This window comes from Diadema setosum, chromosome 18 (genome assembly GCF_964275005.1).
Source record: "Diadema setosum chromosome 18, eeDiaSeto1, whole genome shotgun sequence".
Taxonomy (NCBI): Eukaryota; Metazoa; Echinodermata; class Echinoidea; order Diadematoida; family Diadematidae; genus Diadema; species Diadema setosum.
In genome coordinates this window covers 7,720,702-7,742,964 of record NC_092702.1, presented here as the reverse complement: position 1 = coordinate 7,742,964, position 22,263 = coordinate 7,720,702, and the positions used below count along the sequence as shown (strand labels likewise).

The following is a 22,263-nucleotide window of genomic DNA, read 5'->3' as shown; positions in this document are numbered from 1 at the left end:
TTTTCACCGTTTGACAATAGAAGGTACGCTCCTAGCAACCTCCTCAATGTTCATTCAAGCTTAGCGCCAGCGGTCTACGCACGACCAATCAGTAACCAGGATGCCACGCACTAACCAATGAGATCACTCCCTCGTTGCTAGGGGTGGAGTCAAGCTGCGACGCTAAATCCAAATCTTCGGACCCGTTTCTGGTCTGGTCAAAGTCGGAAAATCATGGCCCAGAAAAATGATATTTTCTTGCCTTTCCTGTGATCATTTAGCTTCGAAATTTCGGCATATGATAGAAAATACATTAGACAACAAAATGATGTCAAAAACAGACATTCGAATGTTTTGACGGATTTTGATGATCTGACTTCAAACTCGTTTTTCTCGGCTCAACCGTCAGCGACTTTAGGATCCTTTTGTTATAGCAGGTCACATATAACCATTAAAGCATACCTGCCAACATTTCAAGACGAAATATCTTACTTGTGGATTGCAAAAATCTTACTTTCGGTCAAATCTTCAGAAAATACACATGAAAGATATATCTAAATATTTTTTAAAAATCTGATTTCTCTGACAGAAAATCTGATTTTGCTATCTTTAACGTAAAAAATCTTACTGAATCTGATAAAATCTTACTAGTTGGCAAGTATGTTAAAGGCATAATTTACCATTTGCAGATGAAACAAAAACCCAGCATTAGTGCTTCAAAATAGTTCTAAAATGTGAGTTAGGGGGTAGAAACAGCCAATGCAAAAATTGGAATCAGTATAATCAATGCTAAATATACAAAATGAGAACAACAGTTATGATAAAAATGTTTTTAGACTAAATCGTCTACAGTTACAGTTTATTGAGAAAAATAGTGATATCTCCTTACATTTTGGGTTTTAGTGTGAAATTTTTATATAGTAGGATGTTTTGTGATACAACTGACCTACACATATGCATCAAATGTGATACTCCTCCCAAAGGTAAATAGGACCTTTAAACCTCAAACCAACAAAAACAATTAAGTCATATATTATTGGTGATTTTGCAATATTTTATTCAAAGGCTTATTCAAAGGCTTTCAAAATAGCAGACTACAGAAAGAAACAAGCAATAAAAAGAAAACTTTCTTTATCAGCATAATTATTTCTCTTTATATCCTATGTTTTAAAATTCCATATGATCACTAGATTAAAGTCACTTTAGATACACTTACAAAATTGTTCACGCTACGAGTTTTTACTTAATTGACATACCTGAGATGCATTCATCACATTTGAAAGACCCAGAGGGCGCCATCTGGAGTCCGATGCAGTCCAGGTGAAAGGCCCCGCAGCAGCCACCTTCACACAGCAGCAGCTGGCCTGGCCGCTCGCAGACCTTACAAAGGAAAGAAGGCAGTAATACATTGCTAAATTACACGTATTTACATCATGATATTTGTTAAGGGATCATTTTCAATAAGCCTACTTTGCGCTTCTCATAATTCCACCACTATCATATTTGACACCATGTATTTTGTTTGTTTGTTTTAAAGATGATAAAAAGTTTTGGTACCTCAAAAGTTTCCCTGAATTTCCGTGTTTCAGGTTAAAGTATCTATCATATAACTAATACTGTGAGACTTACTCGCCCCAAAGTGCTCTCATTTCTTGGTAATCATGCAATTAACTGCGACCAGCAGCCCCATGCGCATAGCGACCAGCAGCCCCATACGCATAGCGTAATGGGGCTTCGCATTGTAGCATTCAGGATCATGACAGATTTAGTATCGCGGGTAAATATCAACTTGAAATCCACAAAATTCTTCAATTTGAAGACTTACCAATTAAGTTGAAGTCTTGAAAACAGGCTTCGAGCAACGTTTGGTTCTGCAAATAGTCCCTTTCTGTTCGAATTGATGACTGAATGTGACTCTGTCGAGAGGACCTTGGGAGAGCTACATACACTGATTACTACGACCAGCGCATACGCACACATCACATGCGAACAAATTTCAAATCCATGAACGGATAAGATGTTTGTGTGCGCATGCGCTGGCCGTCAATTCAGTGTAGCTCTCCCAAGGTCCTCTCGACCGAGTCACATTCAGTCATCAATTCGAACAGAAAGGGACTATTGGCAAAACCAAACGTTGCCCAAAGCCTGTTTTAAATACTTCAACTTAACTGGTAAGTCTTCAAATTGAAGAAATTTTTGGATTTTAAGTTGATATTTACCCGTGATACTAAATCTGTCATGATCCTGTAAGCTACAATGCGAAGCCCCATTTAGCTATGCGTATGGGGCTGCTGGTCGCAGTTAGCTACAAAGTATGCGTATGGGGCTGCACGCTGCTGGTCGCAGTTATCTCGCACAATACGTGTACTACCTCGCCGCCGTCATACGGCGGCGGCTCTGGTATGAAACCATTATTGAATGATTACTAAGACATGAGAGCACTTTGGGGCGAGTAAGTCTCACAGTGTTAGTTATATGAAAGGTACTTTAACCTGAAACACAAACTAAGACAAGGAAATTCAGGGAAACTTTTGAGGTAATACCAAAACTTTATATTATCTTTAAAGTAAATTTTGTACGTGGAAATATATAAATTACATGAAATGAAATAAAAAAAAAAAATAAAAAAAGGAAAAAAAAATAAATTGAGATGGCTTGTCTAGGCTCACATCCAACATGTTGCAGGTCATGTCAGAAAATGGTGAATCTCCAACAGTTACTGCGAAAGGCATTTTTCTAAGAATAATCTTTTTCTATCATACCCATTGAAAACATTTTCGTACTGTCAGGTAGAAAGTTGAATTGCATTACAGCTGATGAGAATCATCCACTTATCTCAAACACACGACTTTGATTGCCTAGAGGCCATATGGCTATCAAGACTTCATCCCCATTTAGATATAACAAAGCTCAAAAGGCTGGCCAAATGGATTTCATAACCCAGCATCATTACAACTAGGGGATGTGATTTGCATCCAAGACAATGCTTCCATATTAGCAGCACTGAGATTTAGTACACAAGGGTCTTGACCTATACAATATACCAAGTTGAACTACTGCCCTATGTTTGCACAAATTTGAACAAGACGTTTCATTTTTTCATGTCCCTCGCGACTGTGATTCAAAATTGGTATACAGGAGTGCTAGGTATTGTAAATGCCGCGACTTTCACATCGATTATTTTTGTGGGTAATCAGCCAGGTAAGATGAATTTTGTCTTTCATTCTGCAGAACTAACAAAACATACAAAAGTGTCATACATAACAAGCAGAATAAATTTCCCATCCTTTTATGTTTGTGCTACTTTTCTGTCTACAGAATGCATGAAAATTCCACACCGCTAAAAAAAAAAAAAAAAAAAAAAAAAAAAAAAAAAAAAAAAAAATTTACAGAAATCAATAATAGCAGGGCCCTTTCCATAATGGACAATGAAGAAAGCGATTACTGTCAAATATTGCTACCAAATATTTCACAAATTTAGTGAGTAGGGAGCGATTTGTGAATTTAAACACACGCGAAAATGTTAACTCTGATCCTCAACATAATGTGATGTGCATGCATGCATTTCTCCATTCAGTACTGTGCTCCACAGTCGCAAATTTAACCACTCGCAAAATTGATGAGAAGTCCCGATTCCCAAAAATTAGATTTGCTAAATATATGGTGTATGCAGTACCCTATGTAGGTAAGACCATACTGTTCATTTTCATTACAATAGTCAAGGCTGCACACTAACCTTTTTTTTTTTTTTTTCTTCTACTGGTCTGACCAGTCTGTGGGACAAGTAGGACCTAGCTTTTCAATCTTTTACTGTTCCATTCCTGAAAACGTTACTGGTCCAGCAGTAATTTCTCCTGGTCCTGGACCATCGCACCAGTGCCAGTGGTGCAGTGTTGCAACAGTACATTACATAATACACATAATGGCTCTCATGTCTGCAACGATTACGAATGAAGCACTTACCTGGCACACATTCTCCTTTTTCGCTGCTCCCCCTCCTGGGGCCGAGCGGTCCCTGCCCGAGCTGCTGCCGCTCACGCTGCTTGTGGTGCTGCTCCCGTTCTGAGAAGCAGCATCGGCCTCTGAGCTTGCTGCTGAAATCACACGACAAGCGAAAACATCAGGGCATGGTAAATCACTGTCGCTTAGTGGCACATCTGTTTTGCTGCAGCATAAGTGCTCGACTTCAACTATGTACTTATGGGTTACCACCAGAGTGGAATGAAGTACTGCCACATCAAGGCTCTGTGTCTGGGACAGCCATTTTCTGGACAGTATCACTGTCCTCAAGAACTGGCGATATTGCTTTAAAAAGATTTTCTACCATACATCTGTGTGTTTGTTATTTTGTGATGGCAAAAAGGGTGTGAACTTTTCTTTAATCTGTCTGAGGGGTCTAAGTTTAGCCATTGTGAAATACAAACTAGAAATGTCGCTACGGCGACTGATGCCTCCGCCATAATGCATGACTCTCCCAATAGGTGTATAGTACAATGTCTTGACAATGTGTGATGACAGTTTCACATAACTGGCAAAATATCGAAATAACAGGTTTGTCAGAAATATCTTGAATGTTCACTTTCCACGAACTGGGTTTGCTATAATTGTCTATTAAAGAGTGCAGGAACACATATTTGGGGAATTGAAAATTTTTACTTGACTTCTGACCGACCTTATTATAAGTTTATGCATTGAGTATAATTTTCAAGGTATGAAGAAAGAGTGTAATTACAGTACAAAATATTTCTTTTTCATTTAAACCTGACCTTTGACCCTTAACCTTTGACCTTTGACCTTCTGGCTGGAAATTTCCAAGAGAATCTCCATCAAGTAATAAATGTACATATATTAAACACTTTTAAAACTAATAATGCAATCATTGCATATACTAGTATACATGTATGAGGGAAATACAGTAGTAACATTTTGAGGAGTTGACCTTGACCTTTGAACCCCTGACTATTGACCCATGACCACTAAATTCCCTAGATAATCCCTGCCAGTCAGTACATGCATATGTACCATGTTCCATGAAGATACATTGAACCATTTGGGAGAAAAGTGATATTGCAACATTTTCACCTAACCTTTGACCTTTTGACCTTTGACCTTATGACATGAAACTCTCTCTGGAGAATCCTTATGCAGTAGTACATGTCTACACTAAGTTTCAAGAAAATAACTGCGGGCATTGCATAGATATGGGGGAAATAGCAACATCTTTAGCATTTGACCTTGACCTTTTGACCTTTGACCTCTTGTCAATGTCACTAGAATCTACTCAACTAATTGTCCCACCATACATCATCCTTGGACCAAGTTTGGTGAAAGCTGCTTCATCCAGTTTTGAGTTATCACATAAACAGATAAATTTTAGGATTTGACCTTGATCTTTGACCTTTGACCTCTGTCCGATTTCACTGAAAAACTAATCAAGTAATTGTCCCATCATACATCATCCTCCAACAAAGTTTGGTGAAATTTGCTCCATACAGTCTTGAGTTATCGCGTAAACGGATACAATTTCATGATTTGACCTTGACCTTTGACCTTTGACCTTTAGCCGATTTCACCCAAAATCTTATCAAATCGTTGCCCCATCATACTTCATACTTGGACCAAGTTTGGTAAAATTCCAGTAAATATTACTCAAGTTATCGCGTAAACGAAAGCGGACGGACGTACGGACAACCCGAACACATAATGCCTCCGGCACCACTTCGTGGCGGAGGCATGAAAAGGTTATAATGTATGTGCACAAATTACATCCAAATCATTGATAAAATGTTTGTTACAGTGACATAGAAAGAGTGTAATTACAATACAGTGCACTCCCGTTAGACGGACATGGTTATAACGAAATTCCGGTTACAACGAAGTAAAAATTCAGGCCGCAAAAGTATCCGCTCTTTGTTTTTTATTGTTTATTTGTTCGGTTATAACGAAATTTTGATATAACGAAAGAAAATTGCTGGTCCCGAGGACTTCGTTATAATAGGAGTCCACTGTAATGCTACCTAGATGATTAAGTGACAATGACATTTTAAAAAAAATCAACTCAAACTTTTATTTATAAAAATCTTTTGTTTGTTTCATTTTTTTCATTCAGGACGATCTTTATGCTGTTCGTTTTTGTGAGGAAAATGGGGGGGGGGGGGATTAGGTATTTTATATATGTATCAAGGATATTTGTGTACTAAGTGATTGTTGAGTGTGGACATACAGCTCTCATGTAGCTCTTCTGTCTTTCTTGGCTGATGTCTTCATTTTGAAATAAAATGGCATATATGGCCCTTTCACAATTCTTGACTGCATTTCTCTTCCTTAATACTGTACGAGCTGAAATTTTCGCGTACAGATATTTTCGCGAATTGCTACTAGGACATTTTCACGTGTTGTTAATTTCGCGGTTGCGAGGTCTAACTGTACTTATCCTATTCGCACGTTGTTATTTTCGCGGTTCAAAGGCGATTCGCGAAATTCGCGAAAATAAAACCACCGTGAAAATTTCAGCTCGTACAGTACTAGTACTGACATCAGTTTAGTACCCTCATTCTTGCTTCAGACCACCGAGCTCAGACAGTCATTTCTGCAAAATCACATTTCCAAACAGATGTTGTTTGTCTTGTTCTTCCCCTTGTGTGATTGTGTGTGCTGATTTTTTGATCTGTGGTGCATGAGCAACCCTTGTACTCAATAACCAAGCTGCAAATCTGGGCAGCAAACACACATGTATTTCATTCATGAATCCATCCACATACACACTTTTCACAGTCAATGTCCTGAAGCACCTTATGCACATCAACTCGTATCACGCCAATCGATACTGTGTCATCCAGCTTATACAACTCTTCCAGACTACTCCCAACCACAAATCTACTTTTCTCTATGAGAGTCTGAGCATAACATTCTTCTCTCCTTCATCATTAATGTTGGTCCATCTGTCTTTGTGATGTCCATCAAATCTGAAGACATATCAACATCCTCCACGTATCTATCCCGATGCACTCATTTTTCTGAATCCTGAATTCTTCCAAGCCTTTCCGCACACTTCTGCACTTGACAGATTCAACAGTGTCACAATCCCCAACACATACATCTATATTTCTATTTTCCACTGTTCCCCCATCTTTGCTAATTGTGCTCATATCACAAACTTATCCAGTATATGCCAGGTAACTTGCTTCAAACTGACATTACTCCCTCTTGTTCACTGGTCATCCATACCACTTATCTTTCTCATCTAACTCATTTGCACAATAAAACCATCCTCTGATCTATACGAGATCCATGTACACACTCACATTTTCGGAAGATGGAACCAATGAAAAATTCATCCTCTATCATTCACCATCCATCTATTACTTCATCTAATTCATTGAAATGATGACAGCATTCCATCTAATTCACACGAGTTCTATAAAGACACACTACAATCTCCTGCCACAGCAAATGGACACACCGATCTATCCCTCCATCATTCATTCTCCATCCATCTATCCCTTCATTCCGTTCATTCCTCCCTTTCATCTTTCTTCCTTTCCACCTTTCTTCCTTTCCACCAGCCCTGCACACACATCACAGCACACTGCTGAACTCACAGATCCTAACTCTGCAATCAGTCCATTGCGATATTCCATTCTATTCCCAATACAGTTTTAAACAAAATTGCTCCCATAAAGAAAAGAGATTTCAAGTCATTCTAAGCGAGAGCAAGACAGAACAAAGAGGCAAGTAAAAACATCTAAAGGCAAAAATCTTACAAATGTAGAAAAGTGTCGTGCATTTAGGAAAGGCTGAAGTTCACTATCATATCAAATTATATTAATCAGCTTTCATTCACATTATCTCTTTGCGGAAAATTCTGCCACATCGCAGTCAGTGGAGATAGGTTTATCATCTCCTTATGTTTTGCACAGAAGGACTGGCATATAACACAGATCTACCTGCTAGCCACAACATGGGAAAAATACTAAAGTGAAAGCTGGTTAATGAGGCAGGTTTTTATCAAACAAATAATAAGAGTTTAGCCTTTACATGAACCTGACTCTGCAAGTTAACACAAAAATTTGCATTCAAGAAGAATCAAAAGTGATGTATTGTGCTCATTCCCATACTGTTCTATGTTGTATTTATGCGCTTTACGAAGTAAAATAGAATATAATTATGTTTGTTTTCAAACACTTAAATAATTATCTAATTTTCTTTTTCATCTGATGCCTTTAAATACATCCCCATTTGATGCATCTATTAGAATATCTATAAATGTCAAGCATTTCAGATTCTTAGAGGTTTCGGTATGTATTATGTATCTAAGTTACTATGCAATTGCACTTGATTTGAGGGTCAACCTCCCAAAATTCAATTCAATTCAATTCAAATGAATTCTGCGGGAAATGCATACAACACAAAGAAATTGCACAATGGCATGCTCAAGAAAAGCATAAAGCAGAAAAGAAGCACAGCATACCAGCAAAATAAAAATGAATTTCTAACATGCTCATGCAACTACAACAGATGTTGATCCCAAAGAAAGGTCAATCATGCCATGGGGGAGAACCCTGCCTTTAAAATCATATCAGGAGATACTCTAATACCAAGACTTTCCCATGAGCTTGGTACTGAACAAATTGTAACATAAGGGTACAGCAAACAACCCTGCTACCACCACACCACACAAACCTGCCATTCATAGCACACCAGCTCGCAATCCACACCAAACACACTCAAAATCTGCAGAGCATGGCCTTGCAATTCACACAGCACCAATGTACAGTGCAGACTGCATCGATACTGTATTTAGGAAATGGGGGGTATCATAGAAAATGAAGAAAATAAGAGATAACCCGACACCCAATGAAGTGAGCAGTCAAGTGTCAATTGCATCAATATCATTCCAGCACCAAGTATATTACTTATCCACTAAATCATTGCCACCCTCACTATATTCTGCATCGCACAGACATAACACAAGTCAAGTACCGATGTCTGCATCATCTAATACCACTTTAACATTTTGGTGGCTCAATTGTAGAACTTTTCTAACTTTGCTGACACTGCTGTATGATGATGTTCAATGCTTGACAACACACCCCAGTACAAACAAGTCTGGATAATAATGCTGTTACTATCAAGAGATCCATGAATGAATACCGCCATGCTTTACATAATATTTCATTCACACACTACTGTCTATCTATGGGAATTATTGAATAAAGTAAATCTGATCACTCACAAATTTCTGCTTTCTAAAGGAACTGGGCATTCATTTTAGCCCTAAATTTGCCGTAGCTTCATATTAACACAATATTAGAGACTCTCATAGCATGTATTATCAAGCAACTCAAACCTGTTAAAATTAGACATGCTGTTTAACAGAGCCTTAAATATCATCTAGTCCAAAGACATTAATTTCCATACTACAAACTCACTTTCATTGAACTTCTACCATTACAACAGAGAAATAACTTTAGATCTCTCTTCCTTTTGTTGGGTACTTTGGTGCTGCTATCATACTTTTCATGGGGGGGGGGGGGGGGGTAGTGGGACAGAACTACACCATACATTCTTTTTTTTTTTTCTTCTATGTGATGCCAAGCACTATGCATACTAAAAGCTCAACTGCAGAAAGGCGTTAACTCTGGACAATTTGTACAGGGTGGACGCCCTTCTACTTCTAAGCTGATCACACCATCTTGGTCATTTATGGTCAGTTTTTACTTGTACCATGCCCTATGATGCAATGCTGGAGATAGATGGAAATAACGAATGAGATGCATGGATTGACAGATGGGATGATGGATGGACAGATGAATAAACAGATGGTCTGTCTACAGACAAGTGTCCCCATGGCAACTTTGACACCCCCCCCCCAAAAAAAAAAAAAAAAAAAAAATGTGGCTTTTTTTTTTTTGCCATATAAGATTAGTACCAATAGGTTATCTGATAATACAACAAACCACCTCCCCTCCCCCATGCAAGTCAGGTGCACGTATCATTGGCAAATCTCCAAGAAAAAGAAAAGTGGTAGTATTGAAAATCATAGTAAAAGTAATAAGATGATGATGATGATAGTAACATAGTCATTATGTCATTATGAGAACTGAGAACAAAAAAGCTGAAACTAATGAATCACAAGCTGCTATAGTTAATGAAAAGAAATAATCAGAAACTGCTAATTTCAGTTCAGGAATCCTGAAACCCCCCCCCCCCCCCCCCACCAAAAAACCCCCCAAACAAACAAACAAACAAAAAAATCACTGTTAGGATATCACATCAGAAAGTTGTGTGACTCTGGCATCATAGAGTACAACAAAAACTGGTCTGGTTGAATTGTAATGGACGTTATCTTTTGTCTTTCTTGCAGTAGCCCATGGGATGTATCTAGAAAGGCATATATGCTCATTTGCTCTGAATGAAACTGGGAAGTTGAAATACTCTGGATGGTAGTAACATTCAATACAGAGAATCATTCTTGATTCTGATAGTCAAGGTGGAAACATCTCCTCCTATTTGGCACATGCCAGATCGACACTAAACAAGTTCAAAAATTCATTGAGGATTTTGAGTATATTAGTAGAGAATCAAAACCATGGTTCTGGGTTTGTTTGCTGTTGCTTTTAAAAAATAATTCCATTTAGAGGTACCTAAAAGTTACCAAGAGATTGAGCATTTATTAAAGTATGTGGTGCAGAAAGTATGTGCTGTGATATGCTACTCACAGCTACCTACATAAACCTACATAACTCACTCTCTTGCAAAGTTTGAATAGCTAAAACAGTGTGTGTTAACCACTTGGCACAACTACAACTTACAGTTAACACTGCATTACTTGAAATCTCAGCTTTAAATAGCCAATGGTACAAGAGCTCATAGCAATGTGCAAACACGGCAGATGTTAAACCCTCTTTCAAATAAAATAAAAATCAAATGGATTCAATTTGCACATGATTTACTGTTTCTCCACAGGAAAAAAAAAACCCAAAACAAACACAACTTTTTGAAGTGGAATAGGAGGACCCAATGTGTGAGAAACCAAGCTTTGACATGAACAAAAGCTAATTACCAGTATACTACCACACATCCAGACCAATTTGGCGTATTCATACCCCTTCCTCTAATCTGAGTAAGTGTAATAACAAAATGCAAAACAATACACACACACACACACCTACACACACACACACACAATAAAAACAAGAGAGACATGGCACCATGAGAGTACATGCATGAACTAATAATAATGCATGGAAACAGCAGGTCAGTTGGCAATTAGTACAAAGCAGTAAGTCTGAATGCAGGCAGGCACACAAAATCCCAGCGAAGACTACGATAGTTATGTCAAAAAATCACCCTGTTGTGATGCAACACCAAATACGTAAACGAGAAGATCGAGAGAGAAAGAGAGAGAGAGAGAGAGAGAGACAACCGTACAAAGGCAACGGCGACTAGTCACATTATGTAATCTAAAAGAAGAATTTTAATGGAAGTTTATCCTTCGAGTTCACAATGTGTTCCCGAATGTATGCCAAGCTCATGACCTGATTACCGAGCACACATCCTGTGTTACATCTAATTCCATCAAGAATATACATAAGTCAAATTTGTCTCATTAGCAATCGCTTTGAAATTTTCTCCTTAACGATATTAAGACCTCTTCTGCAACATGATCAAAATAGTGTAATGCTTCCTTTCAGCACCAACAGCCAAATAAGTTAAAAGAATATGGTGCTATGTTGATATGTCGACTCAAGAGACATACACAGAGAATATCCAGCACTTCTAACTTTTTGGTTGGAAGCACAAAATTTCTGGATAGACTGCCTTGAGGGGTTTCACTATGGCCCAGGCTAGATTGTCAGTTCTGTAAGGACATTGTCAACTTTGGACACTTGAGATAAACTTCCTGTCAATCCTCATTATTTCTGAATTCCCTCACATTTTAGAATCTGAAAGACTATCCTTACTGTACAGAGTACCAGTCATTATGCAATGCTTGCTGTACTGTGCACTTATCACGACCTCATTACAATAGCATTTCATCACACCTCCACAATACCTGGTAATAAATAAGTAGAATAAGGCTATGTAATGGCTAGACTTTCAGTATGGACATGCCTATGTTACAACCTAAGCACAATAGTACAAATGTCTTAAAACTACGATCATTTTAAAGAGCCTGTAATTTGACGAGAATCAACATGAATTGGGTTTATGTACAAATACATACAGAAGTGAATTAATGAAGGCAAGCACACAATTCCGTGAAACCAAACAAAACAGTACACTCTGTTTACAAGCATTCTAAAATGTACACAAACTATTTAAATTTGTAACTCACGATATTTCAATCTCTACAAAATATGAATCAATGCATTTTGCTAATGTCACTTAAATGATATATCTACTTCAGTTAGCATATTGCAATGATTTTTATCATATCTAGCTGACAGAAATAATACTTCCTATATCCCTAGCATATTCTAATTTACAACATGATACAATTCTATCTCAACATAAGACTGACTCAATACAAGCTGATCCAAAAATAAGCAATGAAATAAGGCAACTTTACTTCAACACAAATGTTTTAGGCTACTCTGTTGCTAAAACTTCACGATAATGAAAAATCATTTTCACGGACTGCTGTACCTCTACCTTTGTACATATCTCCATTATGTGCATACCTCATAGACACTGAACAGTCTACCAGAGTATGAACACATATCTACAAAAATAAGGAGAGAATGAGAAAGGGGAAAGTAAAAATGTTAGATATGCCAAATGGGCATATGTCCACATTCTTTCAACATATATCTTTTATTTACAGATATCATATGAAACCACCTATTGATTGGCTAAAACTAAAATTTTCACCAAGATGCTTACATTCTAACAGTACAGAAGGAAAAAAAAAAAACGTAAAAACTACAGAAAGATTACAATTCATGTTTAATCTACCACTTTCTGAAGCCCACACATATTTGTTGGGTGAAGGTATAAACAGACAGACACATTTCTCAGTGCTATAGATTTTCCAATTACGAGAAAAGCCGTTTACCGAGTGATAAGCCGCTGTGCAATCTTGCAATGGTGAATCTTTTTTCAACATGTAGAGAAAGCCCAAACTACAGCATCGCACTTACAAAGATTCTGACAGAAAAAAAAAGGAAGAATTTTATGTATATCTGCTTGATGTATCAGCATGCGTTATCACCATCTGAAAGACACCTCAGAGTAAATCAAACCACTTTCCAAGCCAACGCCTGTACCCATCAAATTTTAAGTTAAGAGCCAACTTGCCGACAGGACGTTTTGTTTATCTGTCTGTCCCTCTCTCTCTCTCTCTTGCTTTTGGCTTTTCTTTTTCGCATGACAGTGCATGCATGCACAGAGCACCTTGCATAGACAGAGTCATACATCATAGAAAGCATACTTACTTTTGAAAAAAGGCCACTAAATCTTGACAGCAGGATAGAGGTAGATCTAATTTTGTAAAAACAAAGTGCTCAAACACACACATGCACCCAAATCATGAAAAAAAAAAAAAAAATGCCTCCAAACTCAACACACAACTCACATGTTTCCTGCTGTCGATTTCAGAAATGAAATAAAGCTCACACTGATAACAGATTCCAGATCTTTATCTCCGGAGTGAACTGGTGCACTCACAATATGAGTGAGGAGTCAAACGCTAGTTTACTGTTATCCTCATTTAAAAGGCATGATTTCTCACTATTTCCTCTACTTGAAGCTCTCTTCTCAACTTCTAGATAAAAGACTAACACAAGTGTGCAACATATCTACTACATAGCATCTATACATCCATGACATCACACAAAAATATGATCTCAACAGTGAAGTTTGATAGGGCCCCGTTTATCTGTGTTATTTCCCAAAGAACACCCTTATCCCCATATCTATCTATGCTGAAAACTAATCTTTTAGTTTTAAGCAGAATTCTGTCTCTCTAGGAAATAAGAGTCTTCATTAAATCTTCACGAAGCTATGATAAAAACAGAGCAACAGCAAAGGGTGTTTCATTTGTATATCTGTGGTCGCTCAGTTAGAAGGACTAGCGATGTACTTTCACTTGCCTTGGATACCTAGTAACAAAGAAGGAAGAAGAAATGCCCCACTTACAACCATTTTCAAGTTCAAAACCCCTAAGCAAGCAGAGTGTGGTGCAGATGGCCAGTGTTGCCACACTACAAAGAATGGCAGGCTCACAGGCATACACATGAAAAACACACACTCACATATGCACTGATCACATAAATGCAGGTATGCACTTGTTCATATTTGTTCTGTTTATAAACCTATCAACAGCTCTACACATCAACTTTACATGAAACTGGGCACTCAATGCAGCTATATCTGCATAACGTTGAACAAAAGGCCTTCTGCAAAGTGTACAATCTTATGACATAACAAAATCACATGTGACATGAACCACAGCCACCACATATCATCACTAAGTGTTTGCGTTTATGATTAGGTAGTATACACAGATGTCGATTTATGAACAGATTTACACATCACATACGCTTACTGACAAACTGATACACACACACACACACACACACCCCCCACACACACACACACACACACCATATGCTTTCTCCTATCTAAAAAAAAAAAAAAAATGTGTCCTCTTATATCAAATATATAATGGAATACGACCTGCGCTAATACAAAAAAGAAAAAAAAAGTTACTTAAGTTATCTAGCTTACTGTTAGAATCTCCAAAACATATTCCTAGTTGTACAGTACCAAAAACAACTTTATAATAGGCAAACATGACACCACCTTTACAAAAGTCTTCCATTTGATGGCATTGCTCAGTGAAGCACAGCATACTTTGATTCTCGGAAGCCAATGCACGACTGAAAACTGGCAGAAAAAATTCAGGAATAAACAGAACACATCCAGAGCTCCCGAATGACTGATGCTTTCGAATTGAAACCTTGCCACAAACAGTCAGGAAATGCACTTGTACCACAAATTCTCTCTTTCACTTAGCAGCATAACCTTTCTTAGACGTTAGACATCACACTTTCTCTGACATCAGAAGATGGACACTACCAAATCACTATTCCTTTCACACACATAACTACACACATATACATACACACACATGCATACATACACATACAGACAGTACAGACAGACGTACAGACACAGACAGCTGCACACACGATAATAATGCCTTAGTGGCTAACACACCTCAATATCTCAGTAATCACAACTCCACTATCCTCAATATGCTGTGTTCTACATATTCTGAGCAGCCCTTTAACAAGAAACTTAATTGAAATTGAATGAAATTAATGTGTCTGATTTAAATATCAAATTTGAAATCCCAGTGGATTCCCTCCCCACCCCCCCCCACCCCCTTTGTGTAAGAAAAAAGACAGATGGGGGGAGCATTAGTGTGTAATGGTGTCTTACTATAATACTGAAACTTTATACATATTATGTCACTCAAATGGGAGACCCGTTTGATTTGGATAAGAAATTGACAGCAATTTTTGAGCAACCAATGATAGCGTTCAATATTAAAGGTTCAGAGTCTGGGTTCTTTCACATTTACATGAGGCAGCATGTAGGGGCAGGGTATGTAGACATGAATTCTGCTTTTTTGGGCAAGATTAATCTGATAGTATGATGGGCCGGAAGGCAGCATAAGATACCCTGCGACTACGGGAGGCTTAGGAAGAAAGAGGAATGATCTTCGTTATTACCGCTGTGAGCTGGGGCCAGGCTCTTGTTGGAGTCACCGGCAGACTGGATGGCGCCAGCGATGAGGTCGGTGTCGATGATGAGACCGCCCTCGTCATCGTCCTCCTGCATCTCGGCAAAGTCCTGGCTCATCTGCGGAATGGATGTCAAGAGGTCAGGGAATGGGGTTTAATTAAGAGGGGCAAAGGGTGTAGATGACACAACAGCAGGCCATGGCAAGTTAGCCTGTGCTTATGATGAGCAATGACACAAAATACTAGAGAAGTGAGGAGCATAAGTAGGCGATCAACTTGTGTCTTTCCAAATTCAAGATTTTTTTTTTTTTTTTTTTTTTTTTTTTTTTTTTTTTTCGTCGAGATGTTTTCATTGCAACTGATTGACAAATTGCCCTACATCGACGTAAATAAGCACTGAATTGATCAGTGTTTTAGTAGTAGCCATGATAAAAAAATCATGGGCGTACATACTCGAGCAGGATTCGAACCTACGACCTCCTGATCACCGGACAGGCGTCATCTCCACTCGGTGGTCTAGTGGAGAAAGCTCGGTGGTCTAGTGGAGATGACGCCTGTCCGGTGATCAGGAGGTCGTAGGTTCGAATCCTGCTCGAGTATGTACGCCCATGATTTTTTTATCATGGCTACTACTAAAACACTGATCAATTCAGTGCTTATTTACGTCGATGTAGGGCAATTTGTCAATCAGTTGCAACTTGTGTCTGTCGGTCAGATAGTACCAAAGATCATAAAGCATGCTCCAAGATGAATTACTCATCAGGTTTGCTTCCTAAAATGGCATCAAAGCCCATACTTCAACTAAACTGCATTAGCAATTCATCCTAGTACTTTCAGAATCTTTGGTTACTAGTAGTACCAAAGCAATCACACATTTATATCAACAGCAGAAACAAAACCTGACAATTCTATTGAACAATACTATCACCACATACGATTTTAGAGAGTGAGGTGTGCGGTTACAAGGAAAATGGGCACACATGTCAAAATACAGCCATAACTGTCATAAAGTTTGTCTAAGATAATGTCCTGTAACAAGAGATGGCAAATTAATTAATTAGAGTGTCGAATCTCTTTACTTTTGTTTTTTCTTTCCTTACATCTGATGTGATGGCGTGCTGTTTATTGGCAGCACTGCTCTCCTCTTTCTTGCTCTGGCCTTCAGACTTGCGGCTTCGTTTCCTCTTAGGGTGATGTTCGACTGGTGTCATCTCTGCTTGGGAGGGCAGGGCTGCAGGGGCACCCTTCCTTGACCGCACTCTCTTGCCAGCAGGGGTGCCCGATGACCTCCCTCTAGGGATCGCTGCTTGTTCTTGGTGCTTAGCCTGCTCTTCAGACGTCTTCTCCATCTTTAGCTGTTTGATAGCACATACAGTGATCCTTCCTTTTTATTTTCTTACAACTCAAATACTACACTTTCACGCTGACTTTTAACTGCTGAACACAAGCCATGCTATATATACTCAGCGGTTTATGACATATAACATGATTGCAGAACTCTATTTCATTGCCTATAAATACCCTGTTAACGCCCACACTTCCATTAAAGTGTACTAATACTTCAGTTACTGCATGAAAACTGTATTGACAATGTGATCATTGATCTCTAGTACTATGTATATTTCTGTTGTACGACACCAATTTCTTTCATAAAAGCAGCATTTTTTAGTCACAGCATGAACAGGGAAATATCTGAAAATGTTATTTGACTGTGACCCGATAACCTTCTTCACATTTCTTCCCTGTATCAACATTTGAATAAGTCCCAAATAATTGCTTATCTCTAAATATCTCGTCGGACATATGGATGAATGATATGAAAATATATTTCAATAAATTCAACTTCCTTTGATAACTGTGTAGCTTCCTACATGTAAAACATTTTAAAGTTTAAAGGGACTGTACAGTACTGGTTGAGGTAGGGATTCATGTTTTGAACATTCCTAAGTGAGATAATGAAAAGCCTCTTATGAAATATGAAAGAGCATGTAATTTTAAGAAGGATTCAATGTTTATTTGATGAAAATTGGTTTTCAAATGGCTGAGATATCCAAAAAAGTGCTAATAATAAAAGGCGACATGCCCCAACTTTATTACTATCTCTTTGTTTCACCTTGTTTTTGGATATCTCAGCCATTTCAAAACCGATTTTCATCGAATAAACTTTTGATACCCCTTAGAACCGCATGCGCTTTGATATCTCATAGAGTGGTTTCTGAATATCTCACAAAACGTTAAAAGCTAAATCTTCACCTCGACCAGAACTGTACACACCCTTTAAACAGAAATAAAGAATGTACTGCATGAGGTACAGACGCTGCACACCTTGAGGGTTTTGGTCAGTTCAGGGGAATAGCCCAAGCTGGATAGGTCCGCTTCCTGGAGTTTCTTGGAGGGCTTCGACTCTCGCTTGGACCTCTTCAGAACTGGGGGGCTCTCCGAGTCTTGACCTGGTGTCAGTTTCCTTTTCCTCTCTGCATGAAAAGTCCATGGATTTAAGCCGTATGTACATAGTTGTTATTCGGTATGCAACACTAAACACAGGTTGAATTTCCCAGACATATAGTCCACAAATAAACATCTTGCAACCAAAGACAGATCATGCCTATCTTGTATACCAAGGCCAATGGTATGAAACACGAAAATCTGAGAATACTGAGCTGCATGAATTGTAAAATTTTGGTAAAATAATTTTCTATATGAAAAATAACAACATTTATCTGAATACTAAGTTACCAAAATCAACTTGCACAAAACCATGACAAAGCACCAGAATGCAAAAAAAAAAAAAAGAAGAAAAAAAAAAGAAGAAACAGAAACAGAAAGGTGACTGGAATTGAGTGAAGTATACCAAACTGTTGATCTCCATGCTACTTGGTACATATTGTCTCTTCCTACAAATATTACACACAAAGAGGGCTGCAGATTCAATTCTACTACAGTCTTTGTTACGAGAAGTGTCATTTGAAAAATCCAAACACTAGGAAGTAATACAGACAAAATAGAGTAAAAATTTGTATCTCTAATGAAGTAACTGATTACCTCTCTTCTGTGTTGTTGGAGTACTGGGTGATTTAGTCGCATACTGATCCTTTTCCTGCTCCGATAGAGCACTCCACTTCTCCTCCAGCTTGAAGTAAATTTCCCGTTGGCCAATTCCAGGGTTCTCCTGCACAATCTGTGCCTTGTAATGTCTCGAAAACTCAAGGAACTGTGCCGTCTTGCGCCCGCGCTTTCTCTTTGGCGTCTCTGCTGCGGCCCTGTCCTCTTTCTGCCGCCTCGGAGTCTTTGTAAGCGGCCGATTGGCTTCTGCCGCGGATTCGTTGTTTGGCTCGTCCTCCCGTTGCTTCTTGTAGGCCCGCTTGGCCTTCATCTTCGGCGAGTCCCCCAACGACACAACGTCGATCGACTGCGCAGCCGAGTCCGCCTTGGACATGTCGTACTTGAAGGTAAAGTTCAACTTCCGCTCATGCCTGCTCATGGGAAGGGCTCTCTCGCACTCGACTATGGCCGCCTCCCACGCCTGGCGCCGGCACGGACGCACGGCCAACTTGGTCATCATGCGAGACCGCTCCGCCTTCCGCACCTTGCTGACCATCTCCTGGACGAGGGAGTCGTACTGGTCGCGCCCCGAAAATTTCTTCATGCTGCTGCCACTGACCCAGCCCCTCTCAGGCACCTCGCCAAAGAATTGCACGTGGTACATTCTGTACGTCTTGCCAATAGAACCTGCAAAAAAAAGACAATTGCATAAAGTTGTTACTCGTAGTCTCCCTGAGGTTTAATGCCTTGATCAACAGCTTGGCATCTCGGTGCTGCGCCAAGGGCAAATGACTTTGTGCCAAATTACATGAGGCACCACGGGAAACTGTCATCAAATATAGTTATACTAATATTACTTACTAAAGAATCTTTGACAATCACAGGCTTCAAATAACTTTTGGTCAAAATCTAACAATGATTGTCCCTGAAAGGTTCCATGAAGTTCTTATTGCCATCTTCTTTCCCAATCACTTAACAATACAAGTTAGAACAGTGGAAATTTCACAATGCCCCCCAAGCTCCACACTGAATGCATCTAGGAATAACTAATTACCATAGGCACACAGAATATCACAGTGAAGGCCAGGATTATCAAAAAAAAAATCTACCTCTAGTAATGCAAACCACATGCATTCTCATGTTACAGGATTGTGAAAAGTCTATCTAGGCTTTGGTGAATTAATCAGAAAAGCATCAGAAGTAAACATTATGTAGATGATGACTGGCGGGGGAGGGAACATACCGAATGTTCCACCCGATGGGTTTGAAATGCTATTGAGAGAGGTTATAAGTCCCGAGACGAAGTCGAGGGACTTATAGCCTCCCGAAATAGCATTTCAAACCCTGAGGGTGGAACGTTTGGTACATGTTCCCGACAACGAAAGTCATCATCTGTTATATTATGTGGGTTAGTCAAATACGTCAACATCAACCACCAGCACAACGCACTCGATCGCTCTCGCAGAGCCAAATTCACTGTGCGCAGGTCCTTCTGTCATTTGTTACGTGAAAATGTTTTCCCATGGGAGAACATTACAAAAATGTTCTCCCATGGGCGAACATAATGAATGTTCCTCCATCATGTGACTGTGTTTAGCCAATCACTAACCGGTATTTGACTAACCCATTTAATATAATTAAATGTCATATTGTCTCGTGTGCAATACATTACATATGTGCAACTGCTACTACAGCCAATTATCATGACAAAAACCTTTGTGTGTAACTTTCATTGCATCATCCTATCACTGCAGACCAAGTATTTGTAATGGCTGATTTAAATGATTTATACTGTTTATTGCAAGGAAAAACCATGATTATATGGACTACTTCATGACAAGACCAGTTATCTCCACAACCATATTTGACTTCTCTTTTGACGGTGCACCCCTCAAATACCTTTCATCCTGGTATAGATTCCCAAATTTGGGTCATAAGCCACCATACAAGGCCACCATGGATGCCCGCTGACTTTTGACCACACGAGATCGCCGACCAGCCATTCGCAGGGCTTCTCATCGACCGAGGGCGCACTTTGCTTCAGCTGCGGGCCTTTGAGAAGATTTCCAACTTTGGCTGCCTTTGCAGTGTCCTTCCTCTGGGCAAATGTAGGTGGCTTGTAAACGACTTCATTCTGGGGGAGGGACTCTGACTTGGCAATTGCCAGCTGCCTTTTGGTTGGCATTTTTTCAACTGTGGTGGGTTTCTTCGATGGTACCTCACTGCTGAGCAGCGTTGATGTCAAGCTGGGTTTGCCCTGACTGACTGTTTTCTTAATTTTGATCTTTATTTCGGGAGATGCCGGATCGGACGCCTCAGACGGTGTGGAATCCGAGGGAGGGGTTGGCATAACAGAGTTCCCTTTCACTGGGCTAGTGTTCTGGGGTGAAGGGGTGCGCTGTGCAGGGGCCTGCTCAGAAGGTTGTGGCGAAAACTGCAACTGCGGCTCAGTTCGTGGTGGCATTGCAGGGGGATGCACTGGAGGGGCCTGGACAGGCCTGTTCGCATTGACAGTCTGGGAGGATGTGTAGCCCTGTGAAAGATTTGTTGGAGGGGCCTTTACAGGCGACCCCTGTGAAGGGATTGATATAACTTGATTTTGATGGGACTGCTGATAGGGCATCCCATACGGATTTGAGTCCTGCACTACTTGAATTGATGGGTGGGGTGCTGATTGGGCTGTGGGGTACTGTGCCTGGGGCATCCCGGACTGCACCATTGGCGGGATGGAGTGCTGAAATGGCTCCCTGTATACTGGCGGCTGTGAGTAGGACTGATGCGGGTAGGGCTGTTGTGGTGGTGGCTGCTGTTGCTGGGCCAAGTACGGTTGCTGGTTGGCTGGGGGAGGGAATGTCAGTGACTGGCCGTGAGATGGCTCAAGCTGCCTCATCGGCTGTGCTATCTTGTGGTATGGCGGCCCCGGCATGGGGTTGACTGGAATGTGACCGTAGGACTGGGTTCCACTCAGGGAGCCCACAGGGTTAATAGTTTGCATGGCCGGGTTGCCAAGACGCTGAGGTGTGTTGCTATACAGAGGGGGAGGAGGGGGCAGCGGTTCCCTCTGATCTGACGGATTCATCCTACTCAGAGCAACGTGCTCATTGGATTCCTCCTGCATGGACTGCACTGTTCCCTTTCACGGAGAGCTCTGGAAGAGAAAGTTCAACCAAAGTCACTTAGTAAACTGTCAATGAAACTTGTAACCTTGTGCAATTCTATGTTATATACTACTACACTTAATCCCCTGAACAGCAAAGGAATGAATTCCTGGTTCGTATTTCAATCCTACATCTAACGTCCAGTTCAAGATTGACAGACTTGTATTCAAACTTCACCAAAATTGGGCATATGTGTGAAAAAAAAGAAACATTTCATCAAAGCATCTCGCACACTTGGTACTATAAGGATTTGTATTGTAAATGTAAAGTTAACCTGTCAGGCTTTGCCTTGTGTAGATGGACAGAAGTCTTTAAACATGCATGCAAAG

General features: G+C 39.7%; 1 protein-coding gene across 1 annotated transcript in view; it reads right to left on the bottom strand.

Moving 5' to 3' along the window:
* LOC140242088 (histone-lysine N-methyltransferase NSD2-like) overlaps positions 1-22,263 on the bottom strand; it is a 36,921-nt gene that overhangs the window by 12,053 nt on the left and 2,605 nt on the right. The window contains exons 2-8 of the mRNA XM_072321849.1: positions 20,676-21,924; positions 18,777-19,463; positions 18,060-18,208; positions 16,835-17,089; positions 15,723-15,852; positions 3,943-4,073; positions 1,236-1,359 (exon numbers count right to left, since the gene is read on the bottom strand). Of these exons, the coding sequence (XP_072177950.1) occupies positions 1,236-1,359; positions 3,943-4,073; positions 15,723-15,852; positions 16,835-17,089; positions 18,060-18,208; positions 18,777-19,463; positions 20,676-21,894 (2,695 nt within the window). The 5' untranslated portion in view covers positions 21,895-21,924. The remainder of the gene's footprint in view (positions 1-1,235; positions 1,360-3,942; positions 4,074-15,722; positions 15,853-16,834; positions 17,090-18,059; positions 18,209-18,776; positions 19,464-20,675; positions 21,925-22,263) is intronic.